At 40.4% G+C, this 26,459-nt stretch overlaps 1 protein-coding gene across 1 annotated transcript in view; it reads left to right on the forward strand.

Moving 5' to 3' along the window:
* The window catches only part of COQ3 (coenzyme Q3, methyltransferase), a 33,233-nt gene extending 15,350 nt beyond the window's left edge, over positions 1–17,883 (forward strand). Inside the window, exons 2-7 of the mRNA XM_075554746.1 lie at positions 4,671–4,797; positions 6,116–6,268; positions 8,281–8,380; positions 13,038–13,280; positions 15,943–16,102; positions 17,497–17,883. Coding sequence (XP_075410861.1) covers positions 4,671–4,797; positions 6,116–6,268; positions 8,281–8,380; positions 13,038–13,280; positions 15,943–16,102; positions 17,497–17,672 — 959 coding nt within the window. The 3' untranslated portion in view covers positions 17,673–17,883. The remainder of the gene's footprint in view (positions 1–4,670; positions 4,798–6,115; positions 6,269–8,280; positions 8,381–13,037; positions 13,281–15,942; positions 16,103–17,496) is intronic.
* The last annotated feature ends 8,576 nt before the right edge of the window (positions 17,884–26,459 follow it).

A 26,459-nucleotide genomic window follows, 5' to 3' on the forward strand; every position in this document is an offset into this window, starting at 1 on the left:
TCATTCTATTAGTATTTGTTGTTGTTTTATTTTTAATATTTTTCTGTATATGAAATCCCGGATGGGTAACTATAGAGACAGTAACTGGATTAATGATTCCTTAGGGGTATGGGAAGCTAATAATGATGAGTACAAGAATGAAGAAAATGCTTTAAAGCTAATTGTGGTGATTATTGTACAACTCTTTTTTGATGTGCATGAATGATTGAATTATATGATAGGTGAATTATGTGCTAATACAACTGGGATGGGGGTGGGGGTCGGGGAGGAGAAGGTTCTAGATAGAGTAGGAGAAAATTTTGGAACTCAAATTGAAAATCATTAAATAAGACTACCTGTATGGTGGACATAAATGTGGATTATCATGATTTTAGAGATTTTGTAAGCCTGCCTTCTCTACTTGCTGTATATGCTAACCAAGGAGTTGAAATTTGCCTGGGGGGAATAGGCCTTGTTAGAAGCCAGTAGCTTGAGTACAGACTTGGGACATCAGGTAGAAAATCTGAGCCCCACTCAGAACCTTCAGTAAGGATATTTGCTTTTGAAAAGATACGAATGACCGCCCCAAAAAACTTCTGAGAGAACAGATTTACATTTGAAAAGAAGACCTACAGGAAAAAAAAAAGACCGGTTTTAAGATTTTGAGCAAGTGGTTTGCTGTTGGATGCATAGATGCAGGAAAAGTCTGTGCCTATCAGGAAACTCTTTGGGGCTGAAAGTTAACGGAGGTCTGTGACTAGACAGCTTGGCATATTCATTTTGGTAACCACCTGGGGTCCTTGTTGGGTGGGAGTGGGCAGAGGCAGCAGAGGAGCCAGGCTGACTTTGGACAGGTTTCATTGGTGCTCAGTGGGGTTGGGTTAAGAGAGAGAAGGGTGCTGCTGGTCGCCACTCGACCTAGTTTGGATGGACGGGCATGAGAGGAGCAGAACCCAGCCAAATGAAGGTAAGCTATTTGACACGTGGCTAGAGTTTGGTTCTTTGCTGTGAACCAGACTTTGTTATGATATGCTTGTCTCCTTGGAGTGCTGAGTGGACAGGAACTGACAATTTAGGAACGGGATCTCTAAAGTGGGGGGAGATGAAGGCATGAAGTGACTGGCTTACAAGCTTTGTGGATATTCTCATATTAAATTGCTAAAAGGGAGGACAGTTACTCCTTCCTGCGTGAAAAGGACAATGACTAGAAGAGCAAAAGGTGGCCTGCAGCGTAATGAGTGATTTAACATGGCTCTTTCAGCCAGTCTTTGCTGTGCCCCTCAGAGATCTTTTCTTGATGCATTCGGGAAAGACACTGATAGGACTAAGTTGTGCATGATTCTTAACACGGTTAATTGTAATCATCATGTTACTGGGTATAAAAGGAGCCATCTCAGCAGCAAGATGTTGGGGATCTTGCTACCAGCAAGAGTGAAAAACCAAGAGTGGGTTGTGCTCTTTGCTCCTCAAGAGCACTCACTACACATTGAACCTCTTTTATTCAGGAGACAGTTTTGACACAAGAAGAGTGGCAGGCAGGTACACATAACATAAGCACTCAAGACACAGAGTCCAGAAACAGGAATGGGAACAGTGATGCCAGGAGGACACGGTGAAGGTGGGAAGAGGGGAGGAGGGGAAACTGACTGCAATGATCAACACATAACCGCACTCCAACCCACCCCAGAGGGATGAACAGCAGAAACCATGGGGGAAGGGAGACAGAGGTCTGTGTAAGATATGACAGTAACAATAATTTATAATTTATCAAGGGGCCATGATTTGGGGGCAGGGGGAGAGAGGACATGACTCCAAGGGCTCAATAGAAAATAAATGTCTAGAAAATAATGATAGCAACATTTGTACAAATGTGCTTGACACAATTGATGTATGGATTCTTACAAGAGCTGTAAGGGCCCAATAAAATGTCTTAAAGAAAAAGGTGGCAGAGGAGTGGAAGCAGCAGCCCCGCAGCCAGAGCATGGGGCACTGGTGAACTCCACACGCCATTCCCACGCCATTCCTCTTCAGCTTTAAACAGAACAAAAGCTTTAGAGTTAGACTAAGTCCAATTAGTCAAGTTTTTCTTTTGAGGATTTTTGCTTTTGGTGTCATATATAAGAACTCTTTTCCAAGCCCTAGGCCTGGAAGACTTCTTCCCCCTATTTTGCTTGTAAACCATTTTTGGTTTTGGAGTTGTGCAATTAAATCTATCCATTTTGAATTAATTTTCACGTAAGGTGTGAGAGTCACGTTGAAGTTGTTTTGTTTTTTTCCCAACTATGGAACGTTAGTGGTTTCCACACCATCAATGGAAAGGCTATCCTTTCTCTAGTGGATTACTTTTGCACTTTGTCAGACGCCAGTTGGGCTAAGCTGTTTGGGTCTATCTCTATTTTCTCTCCTGCTCCATTGATCTGTGTATGTGTCTATCAGCCCTCCGGTGCAGCTTTGTCTTGATTACCTTAGCTATATGCTGTTAGGATATGCCAGCAAGTCGATTTCAACTCATAGCAAACCCATGTACAGCAGAACAGAACGTTCTATAGTTAATATTTCGCTGAGGGTTTTTGTGTATGTTCTTTCCAGAAGTTGAGCTGCAGCATTCTTTCCCTACAGTGTGCGTATCTGTCTGGTTTTTATGATCATAATGCTGGTTTTGTAAAATGGACTGTTAACTATTTCTGCTTTTCTCTTTTCCAGTGCAGATTTTGTTTAGAATTGGTTGTTATTTTTTCTTTCAGTTTTTTGTAGAATTTCTGAACGAAGCCATCTGAGCCTTATTTTTTTTGTTTTTAAGAAGTTTTACATTATGAATTCAATTTATTTACTAGTTATAGGTACATTTGTTATTTATTGCATGTTGAAATGTTTCAGGTCCAAGAAATTAGTCCATTTTATCTATATTGTTAAAAAACAAACCCAAATCCATTGCCATCGAGTCAATTCAGGGTCATAGAGACCGTATAGGCGAAGGCAGAACTGACTTGTGGGTTTCTGAGACTAACGCTTCACAGGAGTAGAAAGCCACCTCTTTTCCTGAAGAGGGCTGGTGGTTTCAAACTGCTGACCTTGTAGTTAGCAGCTCACTGTGTAACCCACTGTGCGACCAGGGCTCAGACATAACACGATGGCGCAGGACCTGGCAGTGTTGCTTCTGTTGCACGTAGGATCGCTGTGGGTTGTAACCAACTCGATGGCACCTAACGGTGACACCTGTTTTGTAGAACTTCTGTGTGTAGAGGGGTTTTGCTGTGGTGGCTTATTCCTTTATTTTAAAAATGTCATCTCTCTCTGTCGTTTGTTACTCGTGTTAGAGGTTTATTCATTTTGTGATTTTTCAAAGAATCCAAGTTGGTTTAATTTTTCTGTATTTTTTTCTGTTTTCATTTTAAACTGTTCAATTTAATAATAATAAGGTTTATAACCATAGTATCTGTTGTAAATATCTATTATTATAAGTTTCTCCCTAAGTACTACTTTAGTTGTAACTTACAGGTTCTTATATGAGGAGGCTTAAAAATTTAGTTCAATATATTTTTAGCGTATGGGATTTTCTCCTTGTGTCATACATTGTTTAGAAGTGTGTTGTTTTTTCCCCAAGTATTTGAAGCTTTTCATGCTATTTTTCTATTATTCATTTCTACTTTGATTGCATTATAGTCAAAGAACATTCTTTTTATTATTTATTTCTTTTAGAGTTGTGAAGATTTACTTTATGTCCTAGGAGACGATTTATCTTTGTGAATGCCCACGAACACTTGAAAGTATTTCTATTCTCTTGCTTGAGAGAGGCGTTTCATAAATTTCAACTCCATTTCACTGGTGGCTTATTGTCTTAGTTATCTGGTACCGATATCACAGAAATAAAGCAAGTGGGTGACTTGAACAAGCAGAACGTTATTCTTTCACAGTGTAGGAGGCTGGAAGTCCAAATCCCGGGTACCAGCTCTAGGAGAAGTCCTTGTCTCTTTCAATATCTTTGTAAGTTCAGCATTCCTTCAAGGTCTGCATATGTCATGATATCAGTCCCCTGGGATCCGTGAGGCTCCCAGTGCAGGAACTGACCTGGGCCCACGTACGTGCTCCACTCTGAGTTTTTCTTTCTTGATGGTAGTAGGTCTCTCTTTCTGCTGACGTCTCTCCTTTTATCTCTTGTAAGAGAAAAGGCGATGCCTGTCTCATCCCAGGGAAATTCCTCTTACATCTAATCATCCTACCCTGTTCCCCTTAACTGCCATATTGCATCATTACATGACTGCCAAACCACAGAACCATGGCCCAGCCAAACTGACCCATATTTAGGAGAGTACAATTCAATACATGACAATAGTGTTCAATTCTTCTGTATCTTTGTGCAGAAGTGATTTTATCTAGTGATTATGCCAATGACTGATGAGTTAAAATCCTCAACTATAATTGTGGATCTATTTCCCCTTCAAGTTTTGTCAATTTGTTACTTCATGTATTTGATATTCTACTGTTTGGTACATGCACATTTAAGATTGCTTTTTCTTCTTGGTCGATTGTCTGTTGAATCATGATGCAATGGCCCTTTTCTGTTCGTAGTCATTTTCTTTGTTCTGGCTTACTTTGTCTAACATAGGATTCTTATGTAAAATAGTTTCTTTGATTGCATTCATACATTGATTCATAGATGTATAATCACATGTGAATATAATTTTTTTCAGCCTATTCAAAGAATCCTCACAGTCGGACCCTACAAATTAAACCATGGGTTCCCAATGAATGTAAATCCAAGGAGTTCAAATTATATGGGATGAATTTTGCCTATTTGAATAAAATGGAAAGTTGCAGGTGAGTATGCTTATTACTGTAGTTAATATTTACAGTATTATATACAATAATATCTTATTTTAAAAATTTAAAGATCATTTTATTGGGGGATTTTACAGCTCTTATAATAATTCATACATCAATTGTGTCAAGCATATTTGTTCATATATTGCCACCATTTTTTTCTAAACATTTATATTCTCTTTGAGCCCTTGGTGTTAGCCCCTGTTTTTACCCTCCTTCCCCCCACAACAATATTTCAGTAATGAATGTGTTTAATAAATTTTCTTAGTAGCTAAATAGCTAGTGTCCTTTAATCAAGATTGCTTTTCAGCCCATATAAATTGGTAGGATAATAGCATGTACATCCAGTGCATATACATTCAGGGATGACTTGTTTTAAAATGTAAGCTCATATAACTTGAAAAAGTGCATCCATGTACTCACACTGTCCTGAAGAGAGGACACAAATAATACAAAGATTATTAGGTGCCCATGGGGTTGCCATGTGTCGAAGCCAGCTCAACCACAACTGGTATTTTTAAGAACTGTTACTCTTACTAGCGCTACCATTATTATTAGATGTGACCCATAAGGCTTTATCAAGTTCTGATTCAGTTGTAGCTTGCTGTGAACATAAGCAAATTTTGTTTCATGTATGAATTTGCAAAATTACAAGCAGTGTGATTATAAGAGACTTGATTTTAAAACATCACAACTGACATATATATATATATATCGCCTAATACATGATAAGTAACAACATTTTTCTACATATAATGTGTTAGCCTGGGTTGATTAGAAAAAAACAAATCCAGAGACACTCATGCGTGTAAGAGAGAACTTTATATCAGAGAGTAATTGTACATTAAGAAAACATATCAGCCCAGTCCAGGTCAAGTCCATAAATCCAATATTACCCCATATGTCAATACTAGTCCATTAATTCCTCTGTAGGCTCACAAGCCATGCACTGATGCTGAATGCAGAAAGACAACAGACCAGTGGGTAGAAAGTTGTGGATCCAGTGGTGGTGGAAGCATCTCAGCGCTGGAGTGGGTCTCCACATGGCTCCTCCAGTTCTAGGGCTCTGGCTACATCAGTGCCATGTGGCTTGTCAGCAGGAAGACAAAAGAGACAGAGTGGAAGCAGTCTGCCCTTCAGTGAACTATTTATCTCCTTAGCGTCTCCAAACATCATCAAGCCTCGGCCTGATTAACAAGCTAGACTCCATCCTTCGCAAGTTGAGAGGAGGTTATATAACTGCCACATAGAATATCCAAGGTTACATTTTGAAGAACAGTAGTATTTGCTTGACTCTTCATTTTTGACCCCCTAGGTACCCTGGGACAAGACTGTATAGTACATCGCAAACCACAGTAGACAGCAGTGAAATGAAAACCTTCCGGGCCCTGGCTCACAAGTGGTGGGATGAGCAAGGACCATATGCACCTCTTCATTCCATGAATGACCTAAGAGTGCCATTTATTAGGTACTGTTGCAGATACTCTACATCTTTTTTCTTTCTTTCTTTTTGGCTAACTCTACTTCTTTTAAATAAAACTTCAAAGGATTTCTGGTTTTCCGTTCAAAATGCTGCATTTTAACGTTGCTTTTGAACTTAGGGGAATTCTTTTCAATGTCCATTGTTTCAAACCGTTAATTTTCAGTGATGTCTCCTAAATCCTAGGCTACTTTCTTAGATTAACTTGGATCTGTTTTTTGCATGATCAGGTTAATTAGAATTAAACTCTTATGAAAAGATGCTAGGTTCTTATTGCATCAAGGTTATTTTGCAGCAAAGGATCTGTGGTGGTTATTTAAATTGAGCATAATTGGAAGCTGTTGAAGGTAAGTGATATAACCTAATCTAAATAATGCTATAAAAGAGTCATTTTATCCACGTGTGAAGAATGGATTAGACTTCAATTGAAATGGGCCCTTACTAGCACTGTAGAATACCTGCTTAAACATGATCCAGGTTATTACGCAAACTCAATTAATTTTAATAGTAATAAAAGATATTATTACATATCATACTGATATTAATATAACGGAAGTGAGGCAGGCCCTGGTGGTGCAGTGGGTTAAGTATTGCGTCAGCAGGTAAAACTCCTCAACTGTCCCACGGGAGAAAGATGAGGCTGTCTGCTCATGTGAAGTGTGCAGAGGCAGAAACTCCAGGGTGTGGCTCCTCGCTGCCCAGTAGGGTCACGATGAGTCAGAATCGAGTTTTATAATTTAAAAACATACAGTTCAGCTTAAAGACGTAGTTCATAATCCTATTAGATATGTGCTGTCCACTTATGTGCGTCTGAGGAACCCTGAGTGGCCTGAGTGGTTACGTGCTGGGCTTTCTAACGGGAAAGTTGGTGCCTTAGAAGAAAGACCTGGTGAGGCCCTCGTCCAGAGCACGGGCCTTGAACACTCTGGAGCACGGCGCTGCTCTGCGACCTGGGCTCCCCACGAGTGAAGGCAACCTGACAGGCAGCTGGTTTGGGCTTACGTGAATGTGTTCGCACACGTTATGTGTGTACTGGTCTATTTCTATGATTATCTAAGGATTCCGTTTCCTTGATTTGGAGCCCTCTTTGCGTGGTAATATATGAAAGCAGCACTAATTAGAAAATTAAAAGACATCCAGTTGAAAAGGGAATAAAGAAAAATCCTGAAGAGCTCAGGTTTCCCAAGAACTTCTGAACCCTGTAAAGTCACCCGTTTGCTTCTGACGTGAAAAGGGTCCAGCACGTGCTGATGACAGTTCACAGATGTCTCGGATGTCATGATCTCTCCAGCAAATCAAACTGCTGGGCTTCAAAGGAGCTAGACCAGGAGTGAGGAAGGTAAAGGAGGGGCGATGAACCAACAGGCGACTAAGGGGAGGGAAGATAGTATTTACCAGGAGAGGGAGGAGAGGTATCAGGGGTAGGGCCAGGGCAAGCTAGTAGGAGATTTGATAACGTATTTTAAGTTAATTTCAAAATTGGTGATCTGAAATGTTAACCTTCACCTAACTCGCAATAAAAAGAGTAAACAAAAAGTGTTACCGTGTGCCATGGACTCGATTCTGACCCACAGCGGCCATCTGCGCTCCCTGGGGTGTCCCGGCCTATGGTCGTCAGAGGAGCCCGCCACAGCCCTTTCTCACTCAGACCTGCAGATGGGCTTCGCATCCCACCTTCTGGGGCTACAGTCCGGCACAAACCATGTGCCAGCAGGACCTTTTCCAGATAAAATTAGATTACTCTAATTTAGTTTATAGTACTAACATAATAAATCATAGTAACTACTAGATTATTTCAGTTTTACTTTTGATGATTGAAAATCTTTTATAAATTAAATATACTAAGCCATTTAATTCTGAAAATGAGTTATCTGTATATCCAAAAATATCAATAATTCAGTTCAAATGGAAGTTTAATTTCCTTAAAAACGATATACTTTGAAGACTTTTCACTGATAAATGAATTCTCTGACTTTATATTTCTTGAATTCTTTAAAAAGAGACAGTCTTTTGAAGACAGTTACTGAGCACCAGCCAGGAAACCCTTTGTGTGGGATGAAGATTCTCGACATTGGCTGTGGTGGTGGATTGTTAACTGAAGTAAGAAGCTGATATAGCTCTCTCCCATCTCTAACTGGTGATGGTGGGCATGGGGCGGAGGGGGGATGCGGACGGGCGCCAAAATTACAGGGAATGAGTTTATGCCTCCTTTATCTTTTAACAAACAATATCATTCACTTAAAAAAAGATACATGCTTTATATGCATTCAAAATAATACTTAATTTTTTAATATCTAAAACTTTGAGAGAGTTTGTTGTTAAGTGCCATTGAGATACAGTGAATTTGTGTACAACAGAATAAAACACTGTCCTATCTTGTTCCATCCTCGAAATTGTTGCTGTGTCGGTCCGTCTCGTGAAGGGTCTTCCTCTTCTTTTTCTGATCCTCTACTAAGCATGCTGTCCTTCTCCAGGGACTGGCCCTCCCTGACAACAGTGTCCAGAATATATGTGATGAGGTCTTGCCATCTTTGCTTCCAAGGTGAATTCTGGCTATACTTCCTCTAAAACAGATGGGTTTGTCCTTCCGACAGTTCATCGAACTTTGAGTGTTCTTTGCCAGCACCATAATTCATATGCATCAGTTCTTTGCTTTTTCTTGTTCATTGTCCAATTTCCACATGCATGTGAAGTAATTAAAAATTTTCCACATCCTCTTCTGACTCCATTTTGAATGTTTGGCAGTTCTCTGTCAGTGTGCCGCTGTGACCATCATTTGAGTTGGCTGAAGTGAAATTGTACTTGCATGTGCTATTAATGGTGAGAATTTCCTCGTTCTCTTGAGTCAGTTTTCTTTGGAATGGGCACAAATATGGATATCTTCCAGTCAGTTGGCCAGGTATCAGTCTTCCATCAAGATTTCATCAGCAGTATTTCATCTGTTCCTGGATCCTAGAGCCGTTTTTACTCCATGTGTTAGCCTGAATTGACTAGAGAAACATATTCAGATACACCCATGGGTGTGTATGAGAGCTTTATATCAAAAAGCAATTGTATATTGGAAAAATATCCCAGCCCTGTCCAGATCAAGTCCATAAGTCTGATATTATTAGCAGCCCATATATCCGATACTAGTGCATAAATTCCTCTTCAGATTCACACAGCACGTGCAATGATGCCAAATGCAGGAAGCTCACAGGCCATTGGATGAAAAGTCTTGTGGATCCAGTGGTGGTGGAAGCATCTCAGCGCTCTCCATGTGGCTCCTCCAGCAATTTGAATGTGGCTCCTCAATAGGAAGGTGAAGCAGAGACAGAGGGAGAGGAAGTTCCCAGAATGCTTATATGAAGACCACTGCCCAGAAGAAAGCGTCATCAGACTGTGACCTGATTGACAGCCTAGACTCCACCCCTCCACTTATTTATCAAGTTGACATGAAATTATGTAATTACCACACTTCAGTAACCTTCCATATGATTAGATGTTTCTGTTAATACCACACCAAACCAAATTCACTGCCATTGAGTCAATGCTGACTCACAACCACCTCATAGACCAGTGTAGAACTACCCCTCTGAGTTTCTGAGACTGGAATTCTTTTTTTTTAATAATTACAGTTGTTTTAGCATGTCACTTACATATCATACAATTCAATAATTCAATCTTACCAAGAAGAGTTGTACAATTATCACTATATTCAATCTAGAACATTTTTTCTTGTACCCATTGTTATTCATGTAATTATTTTTAATTGTGGCAAAAAAGCACAACAAAACTTTCTCCAATTCCATAATATAATTCTTTATAGGAGTAGAAACCTCATCTTTTTCTCTTGGAGCTGCTGGTGGTTTCAAACTGCTGACCTTGTGGTTAGCAGCTGAATGTATAACCACTACACCAGGGTTGCATTTTATTTTATTATTTATTTATTTATTACATTTTATTAGGGCCTCCTACAACTCTTATCACAATCCATACATATACATACATCAGTTGTATAAAGCACATCCGTACATTCTTTGCCCTAGTCATTTTCAAAGCATTGCTCTCCACTTAAGCCCTTTGCATCAGGTTCTCTTTTTCTTTCTCCTCCCTCCCCGCTCCCCCCTCCCTCACGAGCCCTTGATAATTTGTAGATTGTTATTTTGTCCTATCTTGCCCTATCCGGAGTCTCCCTCCCCCCCTTCTCTGCCGTCCGTCTCCCAGGGAGGAGGTCACCAGGGTTGCATTCGAGCACTGTAAGCTCTTGATCAAATGCCACTTCCTTAAATAACTGGGTGCTCACCAATTCTTTTTGAATTCCTTTCCATCATCTTTGGATGCCTCCTCTCTGATTCACTGTTTCACCCAGAGAATCCTTCAGTATAACTTGAAGACTGAAGATCTCCTTCCGTTTTTTCAGCTTGAAAAATGCTACTTGTGTTCTTCCTTTTTGGTTTTCTCACTTGAGGTCTTCGCATATTTCACTACAACACTTTGTTTTCTTGAGTTACCCTTGGGAATCTTTTGATCAGTTCTTTTACTTCAAAATATTTTCCCATGCTGTTAGTTCAACTGTGTTCAGAAATAAGTTTCTGTGTCTCTTCTGACATCCACTTTGTCCTTTTCTTTCCTACCTTTTTCATGACTTTTTGCTTTCTTCACGCATGATCTTGATGCTATCCCATGACTCCTTTGGTCTGTGGTGATTAGAGTTCCATGTGTAAGGTCTATTCTTGAGATGGTTCTAAATTCAGGCAGGCTACACTCATGGCTGTATTTTGGCTTTCAAGGATAATTTCTTTACCACCACCACCCTTCAACTTCAAGTTAACCTTACAACTGAACAATTGATTTATTTGTTCCCTAGTCAGCCACTGACCTTGTTCTGCTCGGTGATATTGAACTTCATCGTCTCTCTCCACAGATGTAGTTGGTTTGATTCTGGGGCAAGGTCTGTGTGTATAGTCACTGTTTATGTTGTTAAAAATGTCGTCTTGCAACAAAAAAAGTCACTTTCCTTGCAACATGCTGTTAAATAATCTTTAGTGTCATTTCTCTCACCAGTACCATTTGGCGAGAGTGGGCAAGAATTGGCCTTCCAACTGTGAGGTTTGTGGTTTATAGCAACCAGCTCTTCCAAAGGGGAAAGTTGAGGTCGTCTGTTCCTGTAGGGATGTAAAGCCTGGGAAACCGTAAATAAGGTCTCTTGGAGTCAGAATTGATTCAGTGGCCATGGGTTTTTGGTTTGGAGCTTCCTTTGTCTCCAACTTCCTCATTCCAACTACCAGTAATTATCAATATACTTAATTTCATGTTTGAGTACCTTTAGACTGAGAAAGTGGTAGAATTTTAAGATTTCTTCATCTTTGTAAAATTTGAATATTAGTTATATTAATTAATCTTCCTCATAGGTGTAAGGATATTATCACCGATAGTGTGGTCCTTGATTATGGATACAGTGCCATTCCCCTTTTTGTCGTTCCTCATACAGTGACCTATGCCAGCATATGAGCGCTCACTAATGCCCAAGGGATGGCTCTTTATTAGTTCCAGCTCATTTTTGAAGACTTCTAGCTTTCCTAGTTTCGTCCTTCATACATCCCATGTTTCAAATGTTAATGCATATTTGCAGCTGTGTCTTCTCATGTTCAGTAGTGCCCCATTGACAAATGAGGGTCCTGAAACCCTCCATCCACATTTTCATGGCCCAGCTGTGTTTTGAAGAGTCAGCTCCTCCCCAGTCGTATTTTGAGTGTCTTCCCACCTGAAGGCTCACTTTCCGGCAATCTCTCGGGAAGTGAGACCAACAGAAAGAATTAGAAGGCTGGCACCTTGTTAAAGTGGTAACCAAGGGTATCCAACAATCTTTGTAAAAGCTGCTAAAGAGAACCTAATTTTCCGTTAAACTTCCACCTAAAACACAAGAAAGCGTTATTTAAAAAAGAATACATACTATATCAAACTGTAAATGAGTAAGATTATAATATGCTAATCTTGCAATCTGCTCAATATATTATTGTAGATTTTATGGCTTTAACATTACAAATAACGATTCAGCTTATTGAGTAACTCCTTTTACTTACTGTAAATATTGGACAAATTTTGATCAGAATTAAGCTGTGTGTAGAAGTTAAGCATGTGATGAGTAGTAATTAAATATAAAAGGTGAAAGCAATAGCTATGAAGAATAATTTCTAATCAAACACAGGAAAATACAATTGAGAAAAAACTATTCTTTAGAAAATTAAAAAAATTTTTAAAGATCTCAGAAATTGTGTAAGTTTTCACTGGCATATTGCATTTATTGCACTTTAAGTGTATTAATACTATGCTCAGTCCCTGCCATGGAGTCGATTCTGACTGATAGGCACCCCATCGGTCAGAGGAGAGCTGTCCCTACCGGTTCCTAAGACGGTGACTCTACCGGAGTAGAAAGCCTAGTCTACTCCCAATACTGTCCTGTGTACCTGGGAATGGACCTAGAGAAAATATAAGCAAAATTAATTTTTCCATTGTTTTCAAGTGATTCTTGGTAAAGTTTTTGTTTTGATTGCTGTTGTTTTTCCTTTAGAGACTTTTAGGATGGAAAGTGTAAAGCATATACAGACTAGACAATGCTCTGACAAACTCCCATGCACCCATAGGCCATCACTAGTAACCGCTTCCGCACCTCGTTTCATTTATGTTAAAGTTTTGGTGGTGTTGTTAAAGTTTTTATTGCTTACTTGGGTTCTATTTTCTCCATAAAGGTAACAGTTTTTTTGTTTTTAATCAGCCTCTAGGACGGCTCGGAGCTTCAGTTACTGGAATCGATCCAGTGGAAGAGAACATTCAAACAGCCCAGCATCATAAATCCTTTGACCCCATCCTGACTAAGAGAATACAGTACAAAGCATGCTCTCTAGAAGAGATCATGGAGGAAAACATAGAAACATTTGATGCCATTGTAGCTTCTGAGGTTGTAGAACATGTGGTTGATCTAGAAACATTTATACAGTGCTGCTGTCGAGTGTTAAAAGTAAGAGTTTGCTTTCTTTTGTGTGCATATGTGCGTGTGTGTGTGCATATGTCTATAGCAATACACTTCCCATGGTACCTTCGTAACCCAGCAGGCCTAGGTAGGGGAGAAAGAGCTATGAAGCCAACATCCCGACTGAGAGTCCTGGCCCGACACTGGGGATTACAGCTTGTCCCTCAATACCAGGGCTTTTAGAATCCTTTGGCATCCTGATTCCCAGGGATACTGGAAAATAATGTAGCTGAAAAACTGGAAAGCTATGCATTTATACTAGTGTGTCTCCAGTAGTATAGTTTGAATTAAATAGCTTGTAGGCATTGAATGAAAATTACCAAGAAATTGATTTGGACTAATACTTAAAATTATCAATAAAACAATTATTAGCCTGAATTTACTCAACAAAAAGAAATTGTTAAGTGACTTCATGTGTGACCTAACTGTAATAATTATCAGCTTATGTCGGAGGGGGGTGCAGGAAGGGAGGGGAAAAATGAGGAGCTGATGCCAGGGGCCAATGTTTTGAGAATAATGAGGGCAATGAATGTTCAATTGTGCTTTACACAATTGATGTATGTATGGATTGTGATATGAGTTGTATGAGCCCCTAATAAAAAGATTAAAAAATAATTCAGTAGTTCAATCATATCAAGAAGAATCGTACAATCATTACCACATTAGTTTTAGAACATTTTCTCATTTGTGTTCTTGGTTGTTAATGTAATTATTATTCTTTTTTAATTGTGGCAAAAATATACATAAAAAACATTCTCCAATTCAATAACTTCTACATAGGTAATTCAGTGCCATTGATTATACTCTTCGTGTTGTACAACCATTATTGATATCTTTTTCCAAATTCTTCCACCAGCAGAGGGCGTCTGCCAGAGGCTTAATCTTCCTGCAGTCTCTGCACGTGGATTCGGGCTCCCACTCTTTCCCACAGCCTTCTACAAATGGGGTGTTCACAATAATTTCTGTTTCAAAGTGAACCTGCTCTTCAAAATAACTTACTTGCCACATTTTTCTTAAGATTTTGTAGAACACAGATTAGGTATTCATAAGTGATTTAAAATATGAAATTTTATAATAGTAGAGAAAATTCACAGTGTGTAATGTGGTATGTGGTATTTCAGTTTGTTTTTTTAATCATTTTAGTAGGGGCTTATACAACTCTTATCACAATCCATAATACGTCAGTTGTGTAAAGCGCATTTGTACATTCATTGCCCTCATCATTCTCAAAACATTTGCTCTCCACTTTAGCCCCTGGTATCAGGTCCTCATTTTTAATCCCTCCCTCCGTGCTCCCCCCTCCCTCATGAACCCTTGATAATTTATAAATTATTATTTTGTCATATCTTGCCCTGTCCGATGTGTCCCTTCATCCCCTTTTCTGTTATCCATCCCCCAGGAAGGAGGTCACATGTAGATCCCTGTAATTGGTTCCCCCTTTCCAACCCACCCTCCCTCTATGCTCCCAGTATCGCTACTCACACCACTGGTCCTGAAGGGATCATCCCTGGATTCCCTGTGTTTCCAGTTCTATCTGCACCAGTGTACATCCTCTGGTCTAGCCAGACTTGCAAGGGAGAATTCGGATCATGATAGTGGGGGTGGGGAGGTGGGGGTAAGCATTTAGGAACTAGAGGAAAGTTGTATTTTTATCGTTGCTACATAGCACCCTGACTGGCTCATCCCCTCCCTGAGACCCCTGCCAGGGGCTCTCCAGTGACCTACAAATGGGCTGTGGGTGGTGTTTCAGTTTTCACTTGGAGCCGCATTCCTTAGTTTCGAGGCGTCCTCCTGCCTTTTTCCTTTGGGTTCAGGGTGATGTTTGAGATGGGTTATCCCTTTCTTCCTCTCTCTTGCTTTCCCTCCAGCACTAGGGAGCTGTGCCATACAAATCCATCCCGATACCTATGTCCATAATAATGGGAATATTTTGGAGGGGTCTTTGGCATTGTATCCATATCAGGCTAATAGAAAGTAAAGAAGAGGAAAGGGACATTAATGCCCTTGCTACTGGTGGGGGTAAATGTGGGAGACACCAGAAGTATAATCATTAAAACATAGAAAACTAAGTGGTGCCAGAAATACTTCTTTTGATCTCCTCTCATTTCTTTATACAAATGAAATCAAAACATAACAAAACCCCTTCAGGAGTGAATTACAAATGTTGCTTTAGGGAATTCTTACTGGAGTGCCCCCAGGCAAGCGATGTGTGGCTGTGTCCTGGCCCCAGCACGTGAGGCCGATTCACATGCCCAAGCTCCGTGCACTCGGAGAAAGCAGAGGTGACACGGGGAACGTAAATGTGCTGGGGCCACAAGGAACAACAGCCTGACCAATTGTCTATATTTTTATTTTGAATATTTGACAAAAGGCCATGTGCAATATAAATGAAGACCACCATAATATAAGATTCTTAAGAGCAGTGAGAACTTTTAACAGTGAGTAGTACATCTGCAGAGGGTTGCTTTTAATAATGAATTCTCCAAGATAAACAAAAACTGTTGTTAAATTGTGTTTTGATTATGCTTCTGTATCTTAGCTACACAAAGGAAGGTCATTTATAAAGAAGGGAGGGGAAGAGGAAACCAAGCCTTTACCTAATTGCTTCTCCTGGCCTCGAAAATGTTCACCTTTCTGTACTTTTTTTTAGCCTGGTGGCTCGTTATTCATTACTACAATCAACAAAACACAACTGTCCTATGCCTTGGGAATAGTTTTTGCAGAGCAGATTGCAGGCCTTGTACCAAAAGGTACACACACGTGGGAGAAGTTCATTTCACCTGAGAAGCTAGAGAGCATTCTGGAATCGAGTAAGTGTTAAAGAGAATGTTGTGGTTTTTTTCTTTCTGTCTGTTCTTATAAAAATAGTATCATCCAACTATGTCCTTATGTGAGTGACTTATTTCATGGGGCATTATGTCCGTCATGTTACAAGATGCTTCATGGGCTTGTTCTGGACGGCTGTCTTTGCTTACTCATCCAAACTTTGAAGGGCAGTTAGGCTGTCTCTCCCAACTTCCCCCCACCCCTTTTTCTTTCGCTACTGTGGATACTGCTGCAGTTGACATAAATATGCAATGCCCTTACGACTTTTTTTTTAATGTATTTTATGTTTCCTATGAAATTAGGGGGAAAAAGCAAACTAGCTGCATTGAGTTGTTCCCAATTCATAGTGATCCTATAGGACAGAGTAGAATAACCCCCTATGGATTTCCAAAGTTGTAGGAGCAAAAAGCTTCATCTTTCTCCTGAGAGCTGGCTGGTGGGTTTGAAACACTGACCTTGTCATTAGTAACCCAAAGTATAACCCACCACACCACCAGGGCTCCTGTGTTTCCTATAGTATTCCATATATTGTGGTTATTTTGGTGTTTTCCTAGCCCCTTCTGTTTTCAAGATTGCTTGTTGAAAATGTACCTAATACAGCGCACAACTCTGTTTACACATATTTACACTTGACTTATGTATTATTGAATTACTATTAATTAATAACATCTATCATTTCATTTATTTGGCATTACTACTGACTAGACCAGTAGGTACATGAGGCTCTTATTATGTTATTCAGATAATGATGATTTCATTTGCTTTTAAACATATATTTATAGCTCACAAATACTTTTAAAATTATTGTGAGAACAGGTTTGGCTCATCTGTCTCAAAAGTTTTCTGACCCCAGGACTAGATGCATATATTTCTCATGCTTTTTGTTCATATAACAGGATGGCTGTAAACTTGATTTTGGGGGGTAATAATTATCCAAGTCTACACAGTGTTATAAGTTCTAATGATTTTTGTGAGTAATCTTATGGAAATAAAAGAATAGGTAAAAATGTTTCAAGTTGATTTTCAGGAGCAATCACTTGTTGGCAGGTGTTTTCTAGTAATAGCTAACTTTTTTTTAGTTCTTATAAATTGCCAAACACTATACTGAGCACTTACATACACATTCTGAAAACGGAGTGAGACGTGTTTTATACACATGAGAAGGATAAATAACCTGTCCTTGGTCACCATCTAATAAATACAAGAACTGGGATTGGAACCCAGCCTTTCTGCATTGGAATCCATGTTTCACTCTAAGTGAAAATAGTTAAAAACTGTTTTTACCTATTAAGTTAGGAATCATTTTTTAATGGGGAGAGTTGCATGAAACTCATTTAATAGCAAATAAATATTAATATTTGTATTTGTTTTCCCCCAGATGGTCTGTCTGTTCACTCTGTGGCAGGAATGGTCTATAACCCCTTCTCAGGCTACTGGCACTGGAGTCAAATTACCAGCCTTAACTACGCAGCTCACGCTGTGAAGTCCACGGCTCAGGAAGCCACAGTGTCTGCAGAGCTTGGTCAGAGGGGGGAGTCAGGCACTCCCAGCTAATGTCCCTACTAGCCCACGTCTATTGGAATAGCTGAAGAGTTGAATCATAGCTGAGGACTGTTGTAATGCATAGTAATAGGACTTGACATTGATCTTTTGATTGAGAAACATGAAGTTCAGTAACAATGGCTGTATCCTTTCAACAGATGTTTTTCTTTATCTCTAATTGCTACTTTCAAGGAAATTTTGAAGACTTAATAAAGAAAGTTTCCCCAAGACATTGTGTGTACTGGGCGTGTAAGTTTTTATAAAAGTAAGCTACTTAAAAAAGTGTAGGATATATGTATTTTACTTCATTCTGCAGATTATATATTCAGGCATGTACAACCACCTAAAAACAAACTTACTACCTTTAACTCGATTCCGACTCCTAGAGACCCATCCTATAGGACAGAGTAGAATAACCCATAAGCTTTGCCAGGCTCAAAATTTAAATGGAAACAGATTGCCCTTTCATTTTTCTTCTGAGCAGGCTGATAGAATTGAACCGCTGACTTTACGGTTAGCAAGTGATTGCTTAACCACTGCACCTCCAGCCCCCTTCTGATTCTGTATGTGTGTGTGTGTGTGTGTACATACATACAGATATACTATCAACTGAATAAGTGTCATCTATGTTTCTCTTTATCTAGTTTTAGCTAAAGTCAGTTATACTTCTGACAAGAAAAATAGAATTTCAGACCATATATATTTGGGAGGTTAATTTTTTTTCTTTAAATCTTTCTTTGTTGGACAAGTAAATGGGCTAATTCTGGGTTTGGATTCAAATAATAAAATCAAGTTCAGGTTTTAGTGAATAGTTTCATAAATGTTTTATGGTTTGTTGTTACTTTCTATTTTTAGAGAGGACTTTTTAAACTTAAAAACTCGATTATGAAAATTTCCATTGACAGCTAATATTTTTATAATTAAAGAACCATGTACCATATATATTTGAGTCTAAGTTGACTCAAATATCAGCCAAAGCACCTAATTTTACCAGAAAAACTGCATTAAAAATATGCTGAAAAACTTGGCTTACACACGAATATATAGGGTAATTAGTGGCTCTTTTAAGGATTTTTTTAATATCAAAAAATTTTTAATCTTTTTATTGGGGCTCATACAACTCTTATCACAATCCATACATACATCAATTGAGTAAAGCACCCTTATACATTCGTTGCCCTCGTCATTCTCAAAATTCACCTTCCGCTTGGGTTGCTCAGTTTCCTTTTTTCCCTCCACCTCCCTCCCCACTCCCCACTTCCCCCTGCACCCTTAATAGTTTATAAATTATTATTTTATCTTATCTTACACTGCCCGGCGTCTCCCCTCACCCACCTTCCCATTGCCTATCTCCCAGAGAGGAGGTTACACATAGATCTCCGAGATCGGTTCTCCCTTTCTATACCCCCTTCCATCCTGGTGTCGCCACTCCCACCGCTGGTCCTGAGGGGTTCGTCCGACCTAGATTCTCTGTGTTTCCAGATCCCCACTGCACCGCTGTACATCCTCTGGTCTAACCAGGTCCACAAGGTAGAGTTGGGGTCATGATAATTGGGAGGGGAGGAAGCGTTCAGGAACCAGAGGAAGGTTTTGAGTTTCATTGTTGCTACACTGAACCCTGAGTGACTCATCTCCTCCCCACGACCCCTTTGCAAGGGATGTCCAGCTGTCTACAGATGGGCAATGGGTCCCCATCACGCACTCCGCCTCATTCACGGTGATGTTATTACCCTCCCCCCCTCCCCCCCGCCCTTTGTTGTTTGAGACCTGGTCTCCTCTGCCCTTCACAATCACCCATGTTGGTGTGCTGCTTCCGTGTGGGCTTTGTTGCTTCTGGGCTTGATGGCCGCTTGTTTACTTTCAAGCCTTTAAGCCCCCGGACACTATATCTCTCAATAGCCGGGCACCATCAGCCTTCTTCACCACATTTGCTTATGCACACATTCGTCTTCAGCGTTTATGTGAAGAAGGTGATCACACAATGATTGTTTTTGTTCCTTGGTGTCTGCTACCTGGCCCATTCAACACCTTGTATTCGCTTAGGCTGTGTGTTTCTTCTCTGTGGGCTTTGTTGCTTCTGAGCTAGATGGCTGCTTATTTGCCTTCAAGCCTTTAAGACCCCAGAGGTTATATCTTTTTGATAGCCGGGCACCATCGGCTTTCTTCACCACATTTGCTTACACACATATCTGTCTTCAGTGATCATGTCGGAAGGTGGGTATCATGGAATGACCGTTTAGCTGGGCAAGGTGCTATTGTATTAAGGAAGTGTGCGTGAGGAGGCCCAGTGTCCACCTGCTACCTTACTACTGAACCTATAAATAAATGCACATAGGTCTATTTCCCCTATAATCATAAATGTATTTACATATGTACATGTCTGTATTTAGGCTACTCTGTATGCCCTTTGCCTCCTACTCCTTTCCTCTATTTCCTTACGCTTTCCTCCTGTCCCACTACCATGTTCAGCCTTCGTTCTGGTTTCAGTAATTCCTCTCAGTTACCTTGCCCTTGTTCACTCCCTACCAGTCCTCCCATCCCCTCCCTCCACTGGTTTTGAACCACTCGTTGTTCCCTTGTCCCTGTGTTGGCCAACACCTCCTCCCTTCCCCTACCTCCCACGCTCCCATGTCCCTCCAGGACCGTTGGTCCTGATATTTTCTTCTCATTGCTTGTCCAGCCTATCTTGTCCAAGTGGACCTGCTGATATAGTAATATGTGCATACAAATGCAGATGGCTTTGACAGCGCCCAAGTGGCACATAAAGAACATGGATTCGACAGCAGCAACACCGACACTCTGATAGGCAAAAAAAGCAACTAAAATACAAAATATACAAGGTAGAAAAAAGAAAAGACAAAACAAAAAGCAAAAAAAAAATTGCTAGTAGTTCAAGGTCTGTTTGTTGGTCTTTAGGAGTGTTTTCCAGATGAGTCTGGTGGGGTGCCACGCCCTGGCCCCAAAGTCCATCCTTTATACTCCCTCAGGATCTCTTTGCTCCACTTCCTCCACTGCTCCATTGCACGCCCCCAGTGTTTGCCTCAGTGTGGTGGGGTCAGCTCAGTCGCACATACCCCACTGTGTCTCAGGTGCTATCCTGTGTAGGGCCATGGGTCGGTGCAGGATGTCACATCTCGCAATGTGGCCAGCTGTATTGTCCTCTCTGTACGATGGGCCCTTCGAGCTGGGCTATCGTCCTGTGGGCTTGGTGGGCCCAGGTGTACTCCACTACGTCCTTCCTCCTTCCTCTGCTTCAGCTTCCTTCTGGGTGTGATGTGGTGGGTCAGTTGCTTTCCCACACCAGACGATCTATTTTCATTTTCTGTGGTATTCCCTTCAAATGTGGGGGTCGGGCTAATTCTGGATTGGGCCAGCATATGACCAAGCCTCTTTGTGTAGTCCTCCGTACTTTACGTTGCCCTCCTTGTTTGGTGTGGCGTGGTGGGGTCCGTATGCATGTTCCAGTTCTGTGGGGACACAACCAATACTATGATCAAAATTTTTGTTTATTGGCAAAGGTTCAATAGATTTTTAAAAAACATTTCTATGGGCACATAATTTACATATCATAAAATTGAATAGTTCAATCATTCAAACATATCAAGGGGGAATTGTATGATCACCACCATATCCATTGTAGAGCATTCCCTTCATGGCTCTTAAAGTATGTGAGTTCACTAGCTTTTTCTGACAGTCTACATGCTGTGTATAAGGACACATGTACAGGAGTATATGTGACAAACAGTTATTGACACGTACGACCATCTTGAAGATCAGTTTCTACTTCCTACCCTTTTTCGCTTTTTTTGTGTGTGTGTGCTCATTTGACAATGTTTGCTGGATTTGAGTTTAAACCTTTAAAGCAAAACTGAAAAACTAGGGGGAAATTTTTTTCTGGCCAAATGAATTGGTTTTGTTCCCCTCCTCAGCACAGCCAAACTCATGAAAAGCATTGTCCTTATTTTCTCTTCTCAGCTGGCTCCCTCCGCCAGGGTTTTGTTGAAACCATTGTCCCTACTGTAGTACATGTGCCTCAGTTGACTCTACCTGAAGAACATTTCCAGCTCTTATCTATTGACAGGGTATTCATGTGACTACTGCTCTCCGTGAAATCCTCTCCAGATTTCCTTGACTTCACCCTGTTCGACTCCTTGTGATTCTACGTCATGGAATGACCAACTGCAGCTCAAGATGCATATGCGGCTCTTCTTTGGCGTGTACATGTAGCTCTGAAGTAAAGGTGAAAACGAAACTAGAATTCTTCAGATAATGGTGATTTCATTTGTTTGTGAAAATATAGTTATGGCTTGCAAATAATGCTTGAATTGTTGTAAGGGACCAGATTGGTTCTTCCATCTCCAAAGTGTGCAGACCCCTGCTCTAGATCATGGACTTTCCTGTTCTACCTCACATGAAATGTAAGGGTCTTCAAGACTTGATCTTAGGCCACCTCTTCTCTGCCTGTTCTCCAAAAGCAGTCTTACCCACTACCACTTGTCCACCAGTTTGTCAGGCTGTGGTGGACTGTGATGCTGGAAGCTGTGTCACTGGTATTTCCAATGCCAGCAGTGTCACCCACAGTCAACAGGTTGCTGCAGAGCTTCCAGACTAAGAACAGACAACGAAGAAGGAACAGTCATAGTTCGGTCCACTTCCAAGGAATAAGCCACTAAAAATCCTATGGCTAGCTTTGTATTGAAGTCAGTTACTGAAAACCTAATGAACGCCTGAAACAAAACAGAAAACACCTCATGCACAGAAGCAGAAAGTTGTGAGAGACAGTGCCAGAAGATGAGCCCTGCAGGCCAGAAGACACCCAAAATATGACTGAGGAGGAGCTGCCTTCTCCAAGTAGAGTTGACAGAGTAATGCCTGTGGGAGGGAAGCCCTTGGGCCCTTAATTTGCTGATGAGACAGGATTAGAACGAGAAGAAACAGCTGCAAGCATCTAATTGGAGCTTGGAATGCACAGGGTATGAATCTAGGAAGACTTGAAGTGAAAGGTAAAATGGAATGCAAAAAGATCCATACTGGTAGGCTGAAATGGACTAGTTTGGCCATTTAGAGTAAGAAGATCATGCTTTACTCTGCTGGGAATGACACAAGAGGAATGGTGTTGCAGTCAATCATCAGGAAGGATGATAGGATAGTGTCTATCTGCATATAAAGAAATCCAATTAATAACTATTAACATTTGTAAGATTAATACAACTACTAAATAAATTAGCTTATAATGAAGAAATTGAAGACTTCTGCAAATGTCTTTAGTCTGAAACTGATCAAACATGCGTCAAGGTGCATTAACAATTATTGGTGCTTGCAATGCAAAAGTTGGAAACAAAGAGGAAGAAACAGTACTTTAAAAATATGGTCCTGGTGGTCGAAACAAAGCCAGAGATTGCATGATAGAATTTTGCAAAACCACCAACTTGTTCCTAGCAAATACCATTTTTTCAACAACGCAAAAAGTGATTTATATACGTGAACTTCTCCAGATGAAATACTGAGATATTAAATTGACTACATCTGTGTGAAGAGACAATGGAGGAACTCAATGGTTAAAACCAGGCCAGGGAATGACTGTGGAACAGACCATCAATTGCTCATACGTAAGTTGAAGAAAATTAAAACAAGTCCACAAGAGCCGAAATGCAACCTTGGACATATCCCACCTGAATTTTGAGAACATCTTAAGAACAGATTTGACGCATTAAACACTATTGACAGAAGAACTGATGCGCTGTGGGATGACATTAAGAACATCATACATGAAGGAAGCAAAGGACTATTAAAGAAAAGAGACTCTGAAACTTGCTCTTAGTCATAGCTAACTAAAGCAAATGGAAGAACTGAAGTCCAAGCGCTGAACAGAAATTTTCAAAGGGCATCTAGAGAAGACAAAGTGAAATATAATGAAATGTGCAAAGACCTAGAGTTAGGAAACCAAAACGGAAGAACATGTTCAGCATATCTTAAACTGAAAGAACTTGGGGTGGGGGGAATGCAAGCTTCGAATTGCAATTTTGAAAGGTTCTGTTGGAAAAATATTGAATGATTCAGGAAGCATCCGGAGAAGTATACACAGAGTCACTGTACCAAAAAGAGCTAGTGGACATTCCACCATTTCAGGAGGTAACATGAGCAAGAATCAATGGTGCTAAAGGAAGGAGGCTCAAGCTGCACTGAAACTACTAGCCAAACACAACTCCAGGACTTGGTGGAATACCAACTGAAATGTTTTGGTAAACTGAGGATGCACTGGAAGCACTCACTAGTCTATGCCAGAAATTTTGGAAGAGAGCTAGCTCCATGGCCAATTGACTAGAAGAGATCCATATTTGTGCTCATTGCAAAGAAAGATGACCCAAGAGCATGCCCAAACTGTAGAATGATACTGATATCACACAAAGGTAAAATTTTACTTGTGGTCATCCAACAACGGCCACTGCAGTACATTGACAGGTAGCTGCTAGAGATTCAGACCACATTTAGAAGAGGATGTGGAACAAGGGATATCATTGATGTCAGATGGATCTTGGCTAAAATCACAGAATACCAAAAAGATGTTTATTTGTGTTTCATTGACTATGCAAAGGCCTTCAGCTGTGTGGATCATAAGAACCTAGGGATAATCTTGAGAAGATTGGGATTCTAAAATACTTGTGCTCATGCTAAACCTGGACACGAGAGCAAGGGAATACCACATGCTTTTAAGTCATGAAAGGTGTGTGTAGGGTTGTAACCGCTCATCATACTTCATCTATATGCCAAGAAAATCATCAGAGAATCTGGATTATATGAAGAAGAGTGTGGCATAAGGGTTGTAGGAAGGCTTGTTAATTTTTGAATATACAGGTGACACCACCTTGCTGAAAGTGAGGAGGACTAGCTGATGAACATCATTGATTGCAATCTTCATAAAGGATTACAACTCAATGTAAAGAAAAAACCCTTCACAACTGGATCAACAGGTAACATCAAGATAAATGGAGAAAAGATTGAAGTTATCAAGGGTTTTGTCTTGCTTGGATCCATAATCAGTGGTTATGGAAGCAGCAGTCAAACGATCAAATGATGCATTGCATTGGGTAAATCTGCTGTACAAGACCTCTTTAATTTGTTGAAAAGCAAGGATGTTAACTTGAGAGCTAAGATGTGGCCGATCCAAGCCATGGTACTTTCCATTGCCTCATATGCATGTGCCAGTTGGACATTGAATAAGGAAGACTAAAGAAAAACTGATGCATTTGAACTATAGTGTTGGGGAAGAATGTTGAAATTACCATGGATGGCCAAAAGACCAAACAGATTTGTCTTGGAAAGAAGTACAGCCATAATATTCCTTAGAGCCAAGGATAATGAGACTCATCTCAAGTACTAGTATTTGGGACATGTTGTCCAAGCCCTGGAGAAGGACATCATGCTTGGTAAAAAGGAGGCAGTGAGAAAGGGAGGCCCTGGACCAGATGAATGACAGTGACAGCAGCAAGGGGCTCAAATGTAAGAACAATCGTTAGGATAGTATGTGACTGGGCAGGGTTTTCTCCTGTTGCACATAGAGTCGCTATAAGTTGGAACTGACTTGATGGAACCTAAAAATAATTTTATTTACACCTGTGCTTTAATTGCCACAGATAACCCATATCACACCCAAATTTATAGTTAGTTCAACCAAGAACTCTAAACCTATACATCAATATCTCCAGTTGCTAATGTCATGTGTACCATGAATTCAGTGTCTCCATGCCCAACACTTGCAGTGTTCCTCATCTCAGTGACCAGCACTGCTACTATCTCTACAAGCCAGACACAGGCATCATCCTTGACTCCTTCCCTGCTACCTCTCCTCACAACCAGTCCAACATTCTCTTGTGTATTGGGTCTAGAGATCCTGCCTCAAGACTATCCTGATGCAATTCCCATCCTGTTGTCTAACCTATAGATTCCGAACTTGCCAGCCCCATAGTCACCTGAGCCTTACTTAATATAAATTGCTATCTCCCCATGTGTATTGTTGGCTTTCTTCTTTTGGGGAACTCTGAAATATTAACTACCAAAAACATTTTAGACAAGGTGTTCCCTCCTGCTCTCCCACAAAAGAGACATAAAATGGGATATTTTGGGACATTAACTGAAGGTGGGCCAGACACACTTCTGAGAGCTTTTGTGCTACTGCTGACCTGGAGCACACAACACTGAGAGACATCAAGGAGAGGTTTAGAGAGACTGCATGGTGACCAGGCAGAAAGTCAAGTCATGCTCACTGGGGGAAAGGCAAAGACCCACAACTTCATAAACCATGTTTGCATTGTTAACATCAGAAGCAGGTAAGGAAATGTGGGCATAGAAATAAAGACGGAACCAAGACCAAATAAAGGCAGTATTAGTCCATTCGATGCACGATTGCTTTTGCTACTTGCTCTGTGATACTAAAAAAGTATTCCCCCCCAAAAAAGAAGTAGGATTCTTACTTGACCATTATCAATAAGATGCAAATAACAAGCTTGCCTTTTTTAGTATCAAAAAAGAATATCTACATACTGAAGGTTTGCAGAAACATCAAGTATTTTAGTGTGAGACCAATAAACTAGTATTCCAGGGAGGAAAGGATGTGGCGTGCACAAATGACCCACTGTCCAGGAGCTAAAAGGCACCAGCTGCATCCAAAGGGGGAAAATATGTCCTCATGAGGATGTGGCAGCTGAGCTGAGAACAGATGTGGAGAGTTACTAGATGAATACAGAGATGGCATGATTCCACTTTGGCCAGATGAACCCTTGCGTCGCAATGATGTACAGG

The sequence above is a fragment of the Tenrec ecaudatus genome, chromosome 7, assembly GCF_050624435.1.
Source record: "Tenrec ecaudatus isolate mTenEca1 chromosome 7, mTenEca1.hap1, whole genome shotgun sequence".
Taxonomy (NCBI): domain Eukaryota; kingdom Metazoa; phylum Chordata; class Mammalia; order Afrosoricida; family Tenrecidae; genus Tenrec; species Tenrec ecaudatus.